The following is a 19372-nucleotide window of genomic DNA, read 5'->3' on the forward strand; positions in this document are numbered from 1 at the left end:
TTTCATTTACTATAAACCATTTAAAAGTTTTTACAACAAGTTTTGAAGAATAAGGTTCACTATGATTTTTTTTATCATTATATGTTCTGGTGACAAATGCAGCACCTAACACAGAGAAGACCTCTATAAATGTCTGTTCTCTAAGTATGTAAACATCAGCGTGAATTACTGCATATAATATTCATGTGTCACAATCCAGATCTGGAAAATTACAGCACTAGAACTGCTGCAGAAAAAGGTGTGAAAGCCTCCTTTGTTATGGTGTCTCTATAAAATCAGGAATTCTGCCATCAATGTTATATTCCCACAAAGTCAATATATGCTACAGTTGCTGCTTGCCAAATGAAAATTTAATGAGACATTTTCCGTTTTGATTGGGAATGGTTAAGATGAAGACACTATGAAACAGGCACACTGCCTTTCTGCAGTGCTAAGGGCACTGGAAGGGCACAAGGGAAGTTCACACATATTCATAAACACCTACTATTCCAACAGTGCTGGTGATTTTTGATAACTCCTGAAAAACAGACTTCAAATCTATTGATACAATCTTTTAATTTCCTTATAATAAGTGACTACAAAATAACAATTTCTATCAGATCTAATATTTAAAGTCAATACAAACTTTACAGATTAAGCATGCATTGGGATTTTTATTGATTATAGGACCCTACCTTTAAACACTCTAATACAGGATTCATTGAATAACTTTTTATTCATTATGAAAGAAAGCTCTATAGTAAACCATCACAACTCCTCGTACCTGGTGTGTAAGTAAAACGTTGAGACTGGCTTTTTTTCCTCTTGCCATTGCAAAGATAAAAGTGCACCTGCACTGCAGCTGTAACTGCTGGGTTATGATATGGAGGAACTTCAAGGACAATGTGAGCCTAAGGAGCATGGAAAGCAAGATTGTGTTACACTCAGAACTAAAAATGAAATGCACCTGCTAAACTCAACACGTCTCATGAGTCTTAACTATTCAGGCTCGTTATGCGAATAAACTGGTATATAAGTCATCTGGAGATTTACTCTATGGATACTTCAGTCTTAACAGAGAAAAGCTCTTTCAAGTAAACCATTAAGGGAGAAATTGCTTTTCACTCACCCACTTGGGTTTCTAGTTGTAGCAGAAATCAAAAGTCTTACATATTATACAGCCAGATATTTTGCTGTAATAAATATTATGTATTACTATACATCTTAAGTGGAAGTCTGTTCTCATTTTTAATCAAGTTTAATAGTTCCCAAGTTGTGTTACAGTTTAGATTTCTTATCTTAAATTTTTTTTGGGGGGGGGGGCCTCACTGTGCAGCTTGCAGGATATCTCAGTTCCCCAACCAGGGATTCAGCCTGGTCCATGGCAGGGAAAGCACCGAATCCTAATCACTAGACCACCAGGGAACTCCCTTATCTTAAACTTTATATTCAAAATGTTCTAAACTGGCAATACACAAAATCTGCATCTATATTAAGAATAATTTTACATATGCAGGGTGAAAACTTTTAGCCCCAAATCAACTGCAATCCTTTTTTTTTAATCTTTCGGCCGCGCCGCACAGCATGTAGGGATCTCAGTTCCCCGACCAGCGACTGAACCCACTCCTCCTGCATTGGCAGCGTAGAGTCTTAACCACTGGACCACCAGGGAAGTCCTCAACTGCAATCCTTAATCTAACTTCTCTAGGTCTTTGGAGAGCACTGTAGGAAGTGGTACTATCTAGCCCAGAAAAAATTCTGTCTTCATTCCAACCAGGATGAAGGGACCACAACTTTCAGTGCTGATTCCTGGAAGGCTTAATGTGAAGGAGTTGGAAGTAGTGTATTAAATACACAACCCCCCGAGGGCTTGTCCTCCTCCTATTTTTTGCCCACTGTATAAGTTCTTCACTGAATTTGTTTGATCTCTTCACTGAATTCAGAGAAATAAATCAATAACTTCAGTATAAGAACCTTCTAATAATCTTTCATTTCTAATTTCTCCTTTCCCATACACAAAATCGGGGAAGAAAGACACCCAACTGTTTATCTTTCTTAAACTTTAATTTTAGTACCAGGAAAGTATCTATCTCACATCCAAACTTCTAAAAATTCTAATTTACTTTTCCATTACTCAACAGGTAAGATTCCTCATCTATACCATAAAGCAGCATTATCCAATTTTCTCATTAAGTTTCTTACATATTTCTAAAGAAGTAAACTTCTTACCCCTTGACATTTTTCTTTGATTATTTTCCCTTCTACTTCCCACTGAGGTCGTCCATCTATTGACAGAAACAATTTACAGTTAAAAGGAATTCAAGTCAAAAAGCATACAAAATCTAATGTACTTAGTATCACAAATTTATTGGCAAAAGGAATCTTTATCTCGCTGACTTCCATGATGAAAATAAAATGTGTACCCATGGGGAAAAAATGTGGAGAAAGATCTTGGGCTGCCCAAGTTCACAGGGCCCAGAGAGTTTATTCTACTAAGTGATGTTTGAAAATCTTCTGAAAACACCTCTATCAAGTGGTGGTCAACTTCTGCTTGTATGCCTTAAGTAATGGGAAACTCACTCCCTAACCAAGTAACCCATTTCATCTTTGGAATAGTAACTGCTGCTAGAAAATTGCATCTATCTTCATGATAGACGACATCTGTCTCCTACTAGTATCCAACCCTGGTCTAAGCACTATTCCTTATAGCCATCACCCCAAAATCTTGAGCATTTCTGTGAGACAATACTTCAGATGTTTAAAAGCAGCTCTGTTTGCCCGTGTCTCCTTTTCTGCTGGCTAGTACCCCCAGTTCTGCATTTATCCCTTAAACAATATTTTAGCCTTCCTGGTTACTCTTCTTTGAATTTTCCTCCAGTGTGACCGTCCCCCTCCAAATGCACCAGGCTCAGGACTGAGTAGAAAAGGTGAGAAATGATCCAGAAATTATAGAGTGTGACTGAGGCTCTTGCCAAATTCTGTGGAGATGCTGTGTCTCTGTTAATAAAAGTTTTCTGGAGCAGCTACACCATGCTGACTCAAATACTTAGTGTGTGGCCAGCAGTGTCCCTCTGTCTGCCACATTTCCTACTGCCAAGCTCAAGTTCCCACACTGTGTATTTATGCAGCTGGCTTTTTTTTTTAACCCCCAACCCTTGTTACGTTAATTTCCCCCACTAGACTTCATTTTCTAGGATTGCTTGGCTTGTCAAGATCTTCTTAGATACTGATGGTCTTATGAACTATTTCCTAGGCTTTCCAGATTTGTGTCACCTAAAGATCTGGCCAGCACATTTTCTGTCTCTTCATCCCAAGTGAATTATTTACCTGCGGAAAGCCCCACCTGCTACTAGAGCTCTCACTCCAGCATTCTTTTTATGTCATGGGCATTTACCCAGTGACTAACCCATACAAGTATCTTCACAGCTAGCATGACTTCATCTGGTCTGTGAAAATATCAGAAGACTCAATGAAACGCTGTCTAGATTGTGACTATCACCTTCCAGTCCAATATAGCTAAGAGCTACCCTTGTGCACAAGAAATACTACAGACAAATGCTCAGAACTACAGCTCAGTTCAGCAATCATCTGCTGGGTCCCAACATGCCAAGCACTTTGGGTTGCTGAGATAATGGAGATAGGATACCCTGCCTTCAGTTTGTGGATGAAAGGTAAATATAAACAGTTCATTATAATGAAATGTGGTGGTTACAATAACTAATAAAGGTGCATTCTGGATGTACTAAGAGCACAGAGGTCAGGGTCCTTAACCTAGCCTTGGCTACTGTAAATACTGCTGCAATGAACACAGGGGTGTATATGTTTTTTCCAAGTTAAGTGTTTCTGTTTTTTTTCAGATAAATACCCAGAAGTGTACCACTAGATCATATGGTAGTTCTACTTTTAATTTTTTGAGGAACCTCCAAAATATTTTTTTGTAGTGATTGCACCAGTTTACATTCCCACAAACAGTATGCAACGATTCCCTTTTCTCCACATCCTTGCCAACACTTGTTTTTTCTAGTCTTTTTAATAACAGCCATTCTAAGAGGTGGGAGGTGGTATTTCTCTATGGTTTTGACTTGCATTTCACTGATGATTAACAATGTAGAGCGTCTTTTCATATCTGTTGCCCATCTGTGATCTTCTTTGGAAAAAAATGTCTATTGGGATCTTCTGCCCATTTCTTAATTGGGATTGCTTGCTTTTTTGCTATTGAGCTATATGAGCTCTTTATATGCTTTGGATAGTAGCCCCTTATCAGATATATGACTTGTAAATATTTTCTCTCATTCAGTAGGTTGCCTTTTCATTTTGTTGATGGTTTCCTTTGTTGTGCAGACGCTTTTTAGTTTGATGTAGTCCCTCTTGTTTATTTTTGCTTTTGATGCTTTTGCTATTGGTGTCAGACTCAAAAAATCATTGTCAAGACCTATGCTATGGCTTACCACCTATGCATTTTTCTAGTTTTACGGTTTCAGGTTTTACATTCAAGCCTTCAATCCATTTTGAGTTAATTTTTGTGTATGGTTTAGGAGAGTGGCCCACTTTCATTCTTTTGCATGTGGCTAATTTTCCCAATACCACTTATTGAAGAAACTTGTTCTTTCCCCATCGTGTATTCTTGGCTCCTTTGTTTTATATTAATTGACCATATACATGTAGGTTTATTTCTGGGCTCTCTATTCTGTTCCATTGATCTATATGTCTGTTTTGATGCCAATACCATACTAATTTAATTACTATAGCTTTGTAATATAGTTTGAAATCAGGGAGTGTGATGTCTCCAGCTTTGCTCTTCTTTCTCCAGATTACTCTGGCTATTTGGGGTCTTCTACAGTTCCACAGAAATTTTAGGATTGTTCTATTTCTATGAAAAATTCCATTGGAACTTTGATAGGGATTGCACTGAATCTGTAGATTGCTTTGGGTAATATGGACATTTTCACAATATTAATTCTTCTAATCCATGAGCACAGAATATCTTTCCATTTATTTGTGTCTTCTTCAATTTCTTTCATTAACATTTTGTAGTTTCTGATACATAGGTCTTTCACCTTCTTGGTTAAATTTATTCCTAGGTATTTTATTCTTTTTGATGCAATTGTAAATGATATTTTCTTAATTTCTCTTCCTGATAGTACATTATTATATAGAAATACAACATATTTTTGTATATTTGTTTTATATCCTGCAACTTAACTGAATTTATTAGTTTTAACAGTTTTTTTGACAGAGATTTATGGCTTCCTATATATAATACCACATCATCTGCAAACAGTGACAGTTTTACTTCTTCCTTTCCAATTGGAATACCTTTTATTTCTTTTTCTTGCCTAACTTTTCTGGCTAGAACTTCCTATACTATGTTGAATAAAAGTGGCAAGAGTGGGCATCCTTGTCTTCCTGATCTTAACAGGAAAAGCTTTCAGCTTTTCACCATTAAGATATTAGCTATGGGCTGGTCACATATGGCCTCTATTATGTTAAGGTACATGCCTTCTACAACCTTTTTGTTGACAGCTTTTTAAGGTTTTTTTTTTAATACATTTATTTATTTTATTTATTTATTTTTGGTGTGTTGGGTCTTCGTTGCTGCACGTGGACTTTCTCTAGTTGAGGTGAGCAGGGGCTACTCTTCATTGAGGTGCACTGTCTTCTCACTGTGGTGGCTTCTCTTGTTGCGGAGCATGGGCTCTAGGTTCGTGGGCTTCAGTAGTTGCAGCATGAAGGCTTAGTTGCTCCGCGGCATGTGGGATCTTCTCGGACCAGGGATTGAACCCGTGTCCCCTGCATTGGCAGGCGGATTCTCAACCACTGCGCCACCAAGGAAGCCCAACAGTTTTCTTTTTTTTTTTTTTCGGTACACGGGCCTCTCACTGTTGTGGCCTCTCCCGTTGGCTCTGGACGAGCAGGCTCAGCAGCCATGGCTCACGGGCCCAGCCGCTCCGCGGCATGTGGGATCCTCCCAGACCAGGGCACGAACCCGCGTCCCCCACGTCGGCAGGCGGACTCCCAACCACTGCGCCACCAGGGAAGCCCCCAACAGTTTTTTAATCATAAATGGATGATGAATTTTCTCAAATGCTTTTTTTAATCATGATAAAGTGGTGTATCACAATGACTGATTTGTGAATGTTAAACCATCCGTCTATCTCTGGAATAAATCCCACTTGATGATGGTATATGATCCTGTTAAAGTACTGTTGAATTTGGCTTGCTAATATTTTGTTGAAGATTTTTGCATCTATGTTCATCAGGTATATTGGCCTGTAATGGTTTTGATATCAAGGTAATGCTGGCCTCAAAAAATGAGTTTGGATAGTTCCCTCCTCTCCTGTTTTTTTGGAAAAATTTAGAAGGCTTGGTATTATTTCTTCTTTGAATGTTTGGTAGAATTCATCAGTGAAGCTGTCTGATCCTGGACTTTTGTTTGTTGGGAGGTTTTGATTACTGATTCAATCGCCCTACTAGTATTTGGTCTGCTCAGATATTCTATTTCATCATGATTCAGTCTTTGGTAGGTTGTATATTTCTAGGAATCTATCCATTTTTTCCTAAGCTGTCCAATTTTTTGGCATATGATTGTTCACAGTGGTCTCTTATGACCCTTTGTATTTCTGTGGTATCAGCTGTAATATTTCCTCTTTCACTTCTGATTTTACGTGAGTCCTCTCTTTTTTTTCTTGGTGAGTCTAGCTAGAAGTCTGTCAACTTTGTTTCTCTTTTCAAAGAACCCTCTCCTAGTTTCACTTATATTTTCTATTGTCTTTTTAGTCTCTATTTCACTTATTTCTGCCGTAATTTTTGTTATTTCCTTCCTTCTACTAACTTTGGGCTTCATTTGTACTTCTTCTAGTTCCTTGAGGTGTAAAGTTAGGTTGTTTGAGATTTTTCATGTTTTTATTTTTTAAATTAATTTTAATAAGTTAAAAAAAATTTATTGATTTATTTATTTGGCTGCACCAGGTCATAGTTGCAGCACATGGGATCTTTGTTGCAGCGTGCCTCAACGTGGGATATTCAGTTGAGGCATGCAGGATCTTTTAGTTGTGGCATGCAGGCTCTTAGTTGCAGCATGCGGGATCCAGTTCCCTAACCAGGGATCAAACCTGGGTCCCCTGCATTGGGAGTGTGGAGTCTTAACCACTGGACCACCAGCAAAGTCCCTAGCAAAATGTTTTAAGGGTCATCCATGTTGCAGCATTAATCAGTACTTTATTCTTTTTTATGGCTAAATAATATCCCATTGTATGAATATATCACATTTTGATTATCCATTTAGCAGTTGATAAGTATTTGAGATGTTTACATTTTTTGGCTATTATGATTAATGCTGCTAAAAGCATTTGTGTCCAAATTTCTGTGTGACTTATATTTTCAATTCTCTTGAAGAAATATTGGGGGATTCTTTTACTTTTGTTTTTGTTTTCTGTTTTTTTTTTTTTTGCAGTACGTGGGCCTGTCACTGTTGTGGCCTCTCCCACTGCAGAGCACAGGCTCCTGACGCCAGGCCCAGCGGCCACGGCCCACGGGCGAAGCCGCTCCGCAGCATGTGGGATCCTCCCGAACCGAGGTACGGACCCGTGTCCCCTGCGTCGGCAAGCGGCCTCTCAACCACTGCGCCACCAGGGAAGCCCTCTTTTACTTTTGAGACATCCTAAATGAGAACTTAATATTCATATGAAAATTTAATAAATGTTTGGTTTACAGTAAAATCTGTGTAAATGATGCCTATAGCTTTAAGAAAACTATTTTGTGATTAATGTCAGTGAAACATCTGAATAATTCACTTTAACCTTTTGCCCCTTAGTCTAAGTTCAATCAACTCAAATCTTATTTATCTATCTATCCATTTATTTATTTATTGAAGTATAGTTGATTTATAACGTTATGTTAGTTTCTGGTGTACAGCAAAGTGATTCAGTTGTGTGTATATATATATATTTATTTATTATTTTTCGGATTCTTTTCCATTATAGTTTATTACAAGATATTGAATATAGTTCCCTGTGCTCTACATTAGGACCGTGTTGTTTATACAGTATATATAGTAGCTTGTATCTGCTTATCCCAAACTCCTATTTATCCTTCCCCACCTCCTATCCCGTTTGGTAACCATAAGTTTGTTTTCTATGTCTGAGTCAACTCAGATCTTATATTATTTACCTTGTCCTTTTTCAAGAAAGATGATTTTGGATTCTGGAAGAAAATTAGATCCAGTAACAATCATTTCATGACCTCCATTTACAGAACAACTGTTGATACTGTACTTCTCAATATGAGGAAGTTCTTGAGCAGACCGCTGGGCTGTTTTTTTTTTTTAAGAGTTGAGAAGAAACAAAATATTAGTTTACACTCTTTCATATGTAAATGACAAAGTCTAGCTATAAAAGAAGCAACTCTGGATTTTTAAAATGCAAGGCAATGGTAACAATATCCACTAAAATAGCTAAGCTATTTAGAAAACAAAATAGATTTATTAGAGTCATGTGATTTTAAATAATTTTCTTAGACTACAACTATAGAGAAACTAATAAAGAGAAATTAATTAATGCCTACAACTTATATTGACTCCAACACATTCACCTCATCCACTTTTCTCTTTATAGCTTGTCTTATTACATTTCTTCCCCACAACTTGTCTGTTAAAATTGATAAATTTAATATAATTATAAAAAGCAAATTAAATCCGAAGATGCATAATTATATCGCATACAATTAAAAGAAGACAAGTTTCTAAAGGACAAACACCAAGCAGCTCTTTCATCAAGAAAATAACTAGATCATCAGTGAGGCATCAGGATTACATTTTGGACATCTTCTAAATAACTGAAGTATACATGAAGTACACATTTCAATACAGAATTTTGAAAAATGAACATAAATACTTCTTAGTGCACTATACTCTTCCTTCCCAGGGTATGGGAACATAATTTTTCTTAAAGCCTACAAGTCATTATGTAAACTATTAACTTTTCCTCGTTGCTGCCTTTTTCTAATATCTACTGATTTCAAGTTGCTGTATTTTCTGGAGATCCTACTTCTGGCTTTTCTTTCCTTTTTAAAAAATGCTTGAGTTTCAAGCTATACATTATACTTCTTTTGACTGCTTAGGTTCTCTAAGGGTTCATTCCTGCCAAATGCCTCAATAACTAGGTTTCTCTCTGGATTAAGACAAACAAAAAGGGTGGATTATACTTTCTTCTTCACATTTTGGAAACAGGTCTATTTTTAGTCCTACTACTTGGGTGGAAAATTGGTGGCTTTGAGGGTCAGCTGTGTTTTGTTTGGCCAGAACAACATTTTAAAGAAATTTAAACAACTTGACTGCCTTTATGAAGCATGCAGTCCCTGACTATGCCTCTTCCAACTATTTATTTTTTTGAAGATTTATTTATTTTATTTACTTTTAGCTGTGTTGGGTCTTAGTTGTGGCATGCAGGATCTTTCGTTGCCATGCGCAGGCTTCTCTCTAGTTGTGGTGTGTGGGTTTTCTCTTCTCTAGTTGTGGCGCATGGGCTCCAAGGAGCGTGGGCTCTGTAGTTTGTGGCACGCGGGCTCTAGTTGAGGTGTGCAGGCTCAGTAGTTGTGGCACACAGGTTTAGTTGCCCTGCGGCATGTGGAATCTTAGTTCCCTGACCAGGGATTGAACCCCCGTCCCCTGCATTGCAAGGCGGATTCTATACCACTGGACCACCAGGGAATTCCCTCTCTTCCAACTATTTAATACTAAGACACAAAAGGTATATGAATTAGGATCCCAGCCCTATTCAAAGAGAATGTTTCATAGGAGATGGGTCTGGGATTTAGGATGAGCTACAACTTAGAAAATACCAAGCACAAATCTAGATCTCAGAAAACACTTATGTCCTTACTTATGTTCTAAATGGCTCACAAAGAAGGGGCATAAAAACAAGCACTGACTAGCCTACGGAGTAAGACTAATTCAAGTTTTAGATATTTATAGTGGAAACTAGCTATCACAAGTTCATTCAAAGTAACAGCAAAAATGTGTTCACCAAGTGGCACAGCCATAATAAAATATTATGCTTGTGCCAAAAGCATTTTTGAAGAATATTTAACTATATGAGAAAACTCCCACTATAACTACCAAATATTGTGTGCGTGCACATGTGCACACACACACAGACCAAAAAAAAAAAAAAGGAAAAAAATCCAAAAAAGGTTAATAGTGACTATCTCAGAGAAGTGATATTACAAAAAAGATTTTAATGCTACTCTTTGTACCATTTTGCATTTTCTATACTCTCAACAATAATCACACAATAATTTAATAAACTAAAAGAGAAAACAGAAAAATTTTAGAGTAAATTCATCTCAAAAACTCAAACTACTCTATGAACTTAAATTATTTAAATTATGTTGCTAAAAATTAGAGAAATATGTGCTTAAATGGGCATTTGTCTGGCAGGGTAACAAAGATTGTGGCAATGATAGCTGTTTCTAAGAAAGGGAACTAGCTGACTTGAAAATTTACTTTTCACTCTATACTCTTTTACTCTTTTTGAATTCTGTACCATGTACCTGTATTATCTATTAAAAATTAATACAAAAATTACTTCTACAGTGATTCTATTACCATGGATTTGCTCAGTGATTCCCACAGTCGACTGGAAATAGAAAAGTAATACAGTAGGTATGATCCCAAATTAAGAATGCATGTGGTTAACAGAAATAAAATGATATAACATAATCAAAAGAGTACTAAGAAAACCTGTGTTCTAGCCACAGCTCTGTCACACCAACAAGCAAATAACCTGGGAGGAGCACTTCAGATACTTGTGCCTCAGTTTCCTCCTACACAAAATTAAGACATGGAATTAGAACACTTCTAAGTCTGTGCTCTAAAAATCTAAATTGCAATCTCAATATTTCAGTCCTATCAGCTAACCTGCCAGAGGTCCACAGTTCTCAAGGGCTTAAGTAGATATCAGGTTCTAGGCCTTTTCTCATTTCTTGGCTCTGAAAAACCAGGGAAAAAGCATTCACTTTCTCAACCTGGTGTTGTACATAAATTTATGGTAAAAAAAACAAAAACCAAAATCCTGTAAGTCCCTATTCAGCTGAAGTGTCAGCTTGCAGAGACAGGCATCTTCCAACATTTTAATGAAACAAAGATGACCAAGTATCAATGACACTTAATGTCAGAATCATAGCTTCATAATTTGGTCCTCAGGTGTCATCAAGCCCATCTTCCTCATTTATGAGTAAGAAAACTATGGTCAAGAGAATGTCTATAGCCACACAGGCTACCTAGGGTCAAATTATAATGAGAAGCCACTTTCTAACTCCAAGATCAGTACTCCTCCACCTAAACACATAGCTTATTTCCATATAAGAAAATCACACCAGCTATCCAGACCCTGGGCTTCAGTTTACTTTTTAAAAAATTTTATTTATTTTCATTTTTGGCTGCGTTGTGTCTTTGTTGCTGCATGCAGGCTTTCTCCAGTTGCAGCGAGCGGGGGCTACTCTTGGTTGCAGTGGCTTCTCTTGTTGCGGAGCACGGGCTCTAGATGCGCGGATTCAGTAGTTGTGGCACACGGGCTTAGTTGCTGCACGGCATGTGGGATCTTCCCGGACCAGGGCTCGAACCTGTGTCCCTTGCATTGGCAGGCGGATTCTTAACCACTGCGCCACCAGGGAAGCCCTCAGTTTACTTTTTTTTTTGGAAACATTTTGTTAAAAATATTAATTTTATTTATTATCATTTAGTTTTGGCTGCGTTGGGTCTTTGTTGCGCACGGGCTTTCTCTAGTTGTGGCGAGCGGGGGCCACTCTTCATTGGGGTGCGCGGCTTCTCATTGCAGTGACTTCTCGTTGCAGAGCATGGGCTCTAGGTGTGCGGCTTCAGTAGTTGTGGCACATGGGCTCAGTAGTTGTGGCTCGCAGGCTGTAGAGTGCAGGCTCAGTAGTAGTGGCAAGAGGGCTTAGTTGCTCCGCAGCATGTGGGATCTTCCCAGACCAGGGCTCGAACCCATGTCCCCTGCATTGGCAGGTGGATTCTTAACCACTGTGCCGCCAGGGAAGCCCCCTCAGTTTACTGTTGATCCAAACATTACATTATAAACAAAACAGAAAATAACCTATTATAAACAAAACTTTAAAATATCACAGGCTCACTTACAGCATTCAACAGGTATAGAAGCTGTCTGCAGAGAAAGGACTTTTCCATTGGGCTGTGGGATGTGTACACGAAACACAAGTCGTACTCTAGTATTCTTTCTGCCAATATCAGTTTCTCCTTTTCGAAGTTCTATATCTGAATTGCGGAGTTTCAAAATACCTGCACAGTCAATACTAGGGAAAAAAATATACAAATTTTATTTGCTTACTAGAAATTAGTGGTTCTAAACAACTCAGCAAACAGTTATTGTTAATTTGCCAGGAAGAACTATCACTATCTAAAATCAGGTCAAAAAAGAAAGATATGATTGCTGTTTTCTGCCATTTAAATTTTAGGATTAAAAATGTTTTTGTATGACAAAAATGTAATACTAAGTGTGGCATATTGTCTGTAAAGAGGGCTGACAATAATTCATCCCATTCTTGTATTCACATGCCACTTCTCCAATTAAGAGGTGGAGTAACTATTTCCCCTCTCCTTGAGAGTGAGCCTTATGACTTGCCTTGACAAACAGAATGTGGCCAAGTGATGCTGTGTAAGTTACAAGCCTAGCACTTAAGAAGCTCTGTAACTTCCAATTTTGTTCTCTTGGAGCCCTGAGCCACCATGAAAATGTCCAACTAGCATGCTGGAGAGAAAAGCCCATATAAACCTCTACTTGAGCTACCCCAGCTGAGCTCCCAGCCGAATTCAGGGGCATGAGTGATCCCAGCCAACACCACATGAGTGGATCAGCTGAGTCCAACCAACCAAAAGAAGCATGAAAAACAATAGAGTTACTACTTTAAACCACTAAATTTGGGGGGCAGTTTGTGTTACAGAACTAGATGAGTGAAATATAAGGTAAAAGACTCTAATTCTATAGATATAACTAGGCCAGAAAAGATTAACTTATAGGACTACAAATAAGTCATTAATAACATTTAAACTTTTATATGATACATTTATTAATAAAAACAATATCAGGCTTTCATTTCTTTCTTTCTTTTTTTTTTTTTGTGGGGGGGCACATTCGAGGCTTGCAGGATCTTAGTTCCCCAACCAGGGATTGAACCTGCGCCCTCAGCAGTGAAAGCACAGAGTCCTAACCACTGGAACACCAGGAAATTCCCAGGCTTACATTTCTAAGAAATGCACATATAAGATTAAAGTTTTGGCATTTAAGGTCTAAAATTGCATTATCTTCAAAATTTATTACTAAGTATAGCTGCTTAACACACAATCATGGTAGGAAACACCAGTACCTATAACATATCTTTGTTATTTACATATTAGAAGAATAAAGCAAGAGGTAACAAACAATCAAACATTCTAGTTAAAGTTTACTCTCTCTTATGGCATTCCTTATTATCCATCCTCTTACTTTATCTACCCACTCTAATGCTCTAATGTTCCAACTCTAATACTCACTGCCCAGAGGCTAGAGAAGTCACTTTGAAGGATAATATATGTTACAAAGCTAGGTTATCAAGAACCAGTAAAGCTCAAGGAAGAGTTTCTACCAATCTTTCTACCAATCTTTCCCCACCTTAAACAACAGAGCCTTTTTCTTTTTTTTTGGCCATGCCACGTGGCATGCAGGATCCTAGTTCCCTGACCAGGGATTGAACCCATGCCCCTTGCAGTGGAAGCGTGGAGTCATACGCTTCTAGCGTGGACCACCAGGGAAGTCCCCACTAGAGCCTTTTAATACATACCTACAACTCACTTGTGCATAAATTATTTTGAACAACGGTCTTATCATTCGCAATTTTTAAATCTACCACTACCTGAAACTATATTACATTCAGTCACTACAGTTTATCCTAGTAATTAGTTCCTGGATAAAACAGGCTCATTCAGTATTAGCTGCCCTGTTATCTAAGGTACTTAGAAAAGGTTTCTTAGATTTGGGTAACTTCCTAGTTGCTCCTTACTCAACCCTTTCTTGGACACACAGAATGTTGTTGTCACAAACCTTGGTTCCTATAGAATTCCTGTTCCCCAATCTAACAGTTCAGAGTGGACAGAGAGCCAGAGAAGCTTCAGGTGTGTGTATGGCAGAGCAGGGTGGGGTAAGGGGGCTAAGCTGCTTGCTACTAGTAATAATGGTATTTTTACAGCTTTGTTCTTTCTGGTCTGATCCAGGCAGGCAGTATATGCCAGCTCTGGCTGGAGAAGGGAACATGAATCTTGACTACCACCTCTGTTCCATGTGAAAAGGAGGAGGAAGATACATTCAGATCCTACTGCTCTGATTTGTTCACACTATTCTGTAGGTAAGGCTTTCCCAAGTTCTTGAGAGAATGTCTTAGAAACTCACGTACTCTGTTTTCTTTAATTTATTGATTTATACATTATTTTTAAAAAGGATATGAGGCATTTTACAACATAAATACAAATAAGGTCAAGAAGAAAGAAATAGAAAATATTTTTGAATAGAAGAAAGAGGAGATAAATATATCCCAAATCTAGGGTTATATGAACTACTATAATTACTATAATTGAGCTTGATCATGAACTTTGGGAAGCTGAGGCAAAAAGTAAAGATGATAGGGACTTCCCTTGTGGTCCAGTGGTTAAGACTCCACACTCCCAATGCAGGGGGCCCAGGTTTGATCCCTGGTCAGGGAACTAGATCCCACATGCCACAACCAAGCGTCCCACTGCCTCAACGAAGAGTTTGCATGCCGCACATGCCACAACAAAGATCCCGCGTGCCACAACTAACACCCTGCGCAGCCAAATAAATAAATAAATATTTTTTTAAAAAAGTAAAGATGATAAAGCTTTTGTAGGTCTCTCCTTGTCTGGTAAAACAAAATCTACTGTGTCATCAAATACCAACTTTTCTCCTTTAACCTGAAAAGACTGTGTGTGTGTGTGTGTGTGTAATAATGACCAACTTAAGAGATAAAATCTTTTTAACAGTCCGTTAAGTTATAAGCTTCTGGCGATTTCTATTTACTTGATTCAAGTCTACTGCTTGAACTATCCAGAGGAATCAATGGAAACATGGTCTGCAAACTGTCACCTAAGAATCAATTTTATGAGTTCTTAGAAAAAGATAGTTCAAAGTTGAGTTTCAAATTCCCCTCTGCAGCTGAATAATAGTATATTCATATTGCTTTTGATGCTAGATGAAAAAGTACGATCCTAGGGAATTCCCTGGTGGTCCAGTGGTTAGGACACTGTGCTTTCACTGCCGAGGGCCCAGGTTTGATCCCTGGTCAGGGAACTAAAATCCCACAAACCACATGGCGAGGCCAAAAAAAAAAAAAAAGTAAGCTCCTAGAGTAAAAGAGAGGAAGCCTTCTTGCATCCTCATTTAGAGGCTGGCTACCTCACCTTATTTGAAGATTGGTCAAATAGGATGTCTAGAGTCAATGTTTTTCTTTCTTTTTTTTTTTTTCAATTTTTTCTTAAGTGTTTTGCTCAAGTACCTGAACAAAGGATTGGCTGAGAATCCAAAGTTCTTTTTTTAATTATTACAGAACACAGAAATTTAAGAGTAGAGATTATCAACTAGCTGTCTACCTCTGCCATGAAAAAACTCTATTGTAGCCCGTGTAATGACTTAGTGGAGTTGAGTTCTCGAGTACTGTTCCTTTGAACAAAGCAGGCAAAGATAAGGTTTTATTTAAATCAATATTAACTTGTCTTTTCTGGAGATAAGTAGATAAGAGGCAATTCTTATTTTATAATAGTACAATTATGTTATAAGTTACTATGTCCTCAGGGGTATATTCAGTTTACCTAAAAAGTTATTTAAATATAAATTTAAAAGAGAAGAACTCGAGACTGAAATCTGATTTTAATAGGACTATTCTTGTAATAACCTGGGACAGATATCATTGCCATCTCAAGAAAGACCTATATTATAGTTTGAACCAATTTCTCTAACAAACTTCACTGTAAGTTTCACATACCTGGTTGTGGCAGAATAACAGTTGCCTACTAAATATTCTTTTTTTCTGTTTTTCTTAGTAACAGACCCCCATCTTGTTAGCGGTGGCAATGCACTCAGGTAAAAAAAAAAACATACCCAGGTCTTCCTTATATACAAGGATGATCAATGAGATGTAGTAAAGGTGTTGGATAAGTTTCTGGGAAAAGCTCTGTAAAGAGGTCTGACTCAGATGGAAGTTCTCTCTTACCCTTCCTCTTACCCGTTCTTCCTATTCCTTCCAGGATTACAGTTATGATGGCTAGAGCTCCAGTAGCTATTGTGGATCATGAGGCAATCTTGTGGATGGAAACCACATGCTAATAATAGCAGAGAAGAAAAAACAGAAGGAGCTTGGGGCCCCAATGACTTATGGAACCACTGTGCTAGCCCTAAGATGCCTATGTGTATATTTATTTTACGGAATAAAAAATTAAACCTCTAGCTGTTTAAGCCACTGCATTTCAGGTTTCTGTTACAGGTACTATATATATTCCTAACTAATCCACGTGAACAAAACTCTACTGCATTCTCATTCAGAAGCTGGCCACCTCATTTTATTTGGAAATGGGTGAAATGGGACACCTGGAAGCAGAGTTGAAGTTTTCCTCAAGGAAACTTAACAATCATAATTTTACTGCAATTGTTTACTTATTGTCTACCCTATTAGACTGTGAGCTACTTGAAAAAAAGTCCATATACTTTTGTCTCTATCACCTAGCATGATGCTTGGCTGGTACTACATGGTCATAAACTTTTGCTGAATTGAATTTTCTTTATGGAAATGTGGTACCAACCTTAGCAAATATACTATAATTATTTACATAATGTTATTCAGTTAATTTAGAACAATGACTTATTTTTGTACTATAAAAATAAATATACTTTTCTTCAAAGTTATTTTAGAAAAAGAAAGAACAGTCCATTTTGGGATATGTTTCAAGATACCTGGCTGACATATTGTTTTCAGGAAGAAGTGGAATTTCCAGAACCTTTGTGCTGGCAATTATTATCTCTTGGCTTGCAGTAGCAACTGTCTTCCCAGTGATCCGATGCACCTGGTAAAATGCATGAGGCCGTAAATATCGATCATCTGCTGTTCCAATAAACATCTGTAGATTTACCGGCTTTTCACTATAGCCCAGGAGCTAATTTGGAAGAGCAAACACAGAAAAATACAATTCATTATCCATGCATTTTACAATATGCTTACAATGTTAAGTCTATTATATTTATACCATATACTACTGATACATAAAATGTTATTTCAAAAAAGATAATAATAAAAACAAGTAATAAATGAATAGCCCTCTAAATCACAGAAATATTTTAAGAGTTATAAAATGCTGCAATATATTACAAAGGGATGAAGGAGTTTTTCTGGATTAAAATCTAGATCAACCTAAATTTTGAAAAGCCTTGGTAGAGTGCTGTGGAGAATACAAAAGAAATGTTGATTCTGTGCTCCAGGCAACATTAACCATCCAGACCAGACTTAAAGATCAGGGTATGTGGGAAGGTCCTCTAACGGGCTGCTAAAATCAGAGACACTTTTAGCAGAAAGGATCTGAAAAATCCTATTGCATGTTTCCAAGTTAATATTTCAACTGACTTAACAAGCTAGGCTACTTGACTTTCTTTGGTACCCTTCACTACTGTTGAGGTTAAGATGGCTACACAGGATTAATAAGGGTGATGACCAGGAGGTGCTGGAGGTAAAAACAGCGGCCACAAGAAAGCAGGCAGTTAAAAGAAACAGAGCCTAAAGCACTTAGGGAGACTCCTATGTCCAGTCTGATGGCTGAGTAGCACCCACTGGACCCACCTTGAAAGGACGGACAGAACACCAAAGTAAGCAGATACTGGAAACAAACTGACACATGTAAGAAGAGAATAACAAAAGGTGTGTTTCCTGTTTTTAAGGCTTTTAACCTGAGGGAAAGCCACAGTCCAGGCCTTACAGTGAGACTAAAACTACCAAAGAAACCTACAGTCTGAAGGGCTTGAAGAACCAAGGACAGACAGTCTGTCACAACCTCTGGAAAGAAAGAGGCAAATCCCAGAAAAGAGACAGCCAGAGAGGAGGAGCTCCAAATTTTATATATATATAGACTCCGCCCAATCCTTTGGCTGACCTGTAAACCATTCAAGAACAGGATAGATCCAAGCAGCCTAAGGCTAAAATAACTGAAATGAGATTATAAGCTACCACCAACCACAGGGAGACAGGTTTTACAGGTTGACTCCAACCAAGTTAAGTGCCTGCTTAAACAAAAAAATTCAACATTCTTTGGGAGTACATATGGGTGTGCATTTATATTAGTTTTGATGCTGAGTTGTACAAGTTCTTTATATATTCTGAATATTAATCCCTTGCAATTATGTGATTTGCAAATATCATCTCCCATTCTGCAGGCTGTCTTTTCACTTTCTTGGTTGTGTCCTTTGATGCACAAAAGTTTTAAAATTTTGATGGAATCTAATTTATTTTGTTTGTTTTGTTGCCTGTGCTTTAGGTGTCATACTTAAGAAACCATTACCAAATCCAATGTTGAGAAGATTTTTCTCATGTTTTCTTCTAAGAATTTTATAGTTTTAGGTCTTTGATCCATATTTAGTTAATTTTTGTATATAATGTAAGGTAAGGATCCAACTACATTATTTTGCATGGGGATATCTAATTTTCCCAACACCATTTGTTGAAAAGACTGTCATTTCTCCTACTGAATGGTTTTGGAACCCTATCAAAAATGAATTGATCATATATGTTAGGGCTTATTTCTGGGCTTTCTATTCTATTTCATTGGTCTGTCTTTATGCCAGTATCATACTGTTTAAAATACTGTAGCTTTGTAGTATGTTACAAGTCAGGGAAAGGGGGTCCTCCAACTTTACTCTTCTTTTTCAGGATTGTTTCAGCTATTTGAAGCCCCTTGCAATTCCATATGAATTTTTTTTTAAATAAAGTTATTTATTTATTTATTTACTCATGGTTGCGTTGGGTCTCCGTTGCTGTGCGCGGGCTTTCTCTAGTTGTGGCGAGCAGCGGCTACTCTTTGTTGTGATGTGCAGGCTTCTCATTGCAGTGGCTTCTCTTGTTAGAGAGCATGGGCTCTAGGCGTACAGGCTTCAGCAGTTGTGGCACATGGGCTCAGTAGTTGTGGCACATGGGATTAGTTGCTCTGCAGCACGTGGGATCTCCCTGGACCAGGGCTCAAACCCTGCTCCCTACATTGGTAGGCAGATTCTTAACCACTGCGCCACCAGGGAAGTCCCCATTATGAATTTGAGGATATGCTTTTCCATTCTGCAAAAAG

The 19372-nt window shown here is 37.8% G+C and overlaps 1 protein-coding gene across 2 annotated transcripts in view; it reads right to left on the reverse strand.

Moving 5' to 3' along the window:
• NFATC3 (nuclear factor of activated T cells 3) overlaps positions 1-19372 on the reverse strand; it is a 131246-nt gene that overhangs the window by 34382 nt on the left and 77492 nt on the right. For both annotated transcript variants that reach the window (XM_082862882.1, XM_082862883.1), the window contains exons 4-8: positions 17004-17203; positions 12131-12303; positions 8149-8289; positions 2209-2264; positions 764-890 (exon numbers count right to left, since the gene is read on the reverse strand). In XM_082862882.1, the coding sequence (XP_082719008.1) occupies positions 764-890; positions 2209-2264; positions 8149-8289; positions 12131-12303; positions 17004-17203 (697 nt within the window). The remainder of the gene's footprint in view (positions 1-763; positions 891-2208; positions 2265-8148; positions 8290-12130; positions 12304-17003; positions 17204-19372) is intronic.

The sequence above is a fragment of the Leucopleurus acutus genome (assembly GCF_964270905.1).
Source record: "Leucopleurus acutus genome assembly, chromosome: 20".
In the NCBI taxonomy this organism is placed as follows: domain Eukaryota; kingdom Metazoa; phylum Chordata; class Mammalia; order Artiodactyla; family Delphinidae; genus Leucopleurus; species Leucopleurus acutus.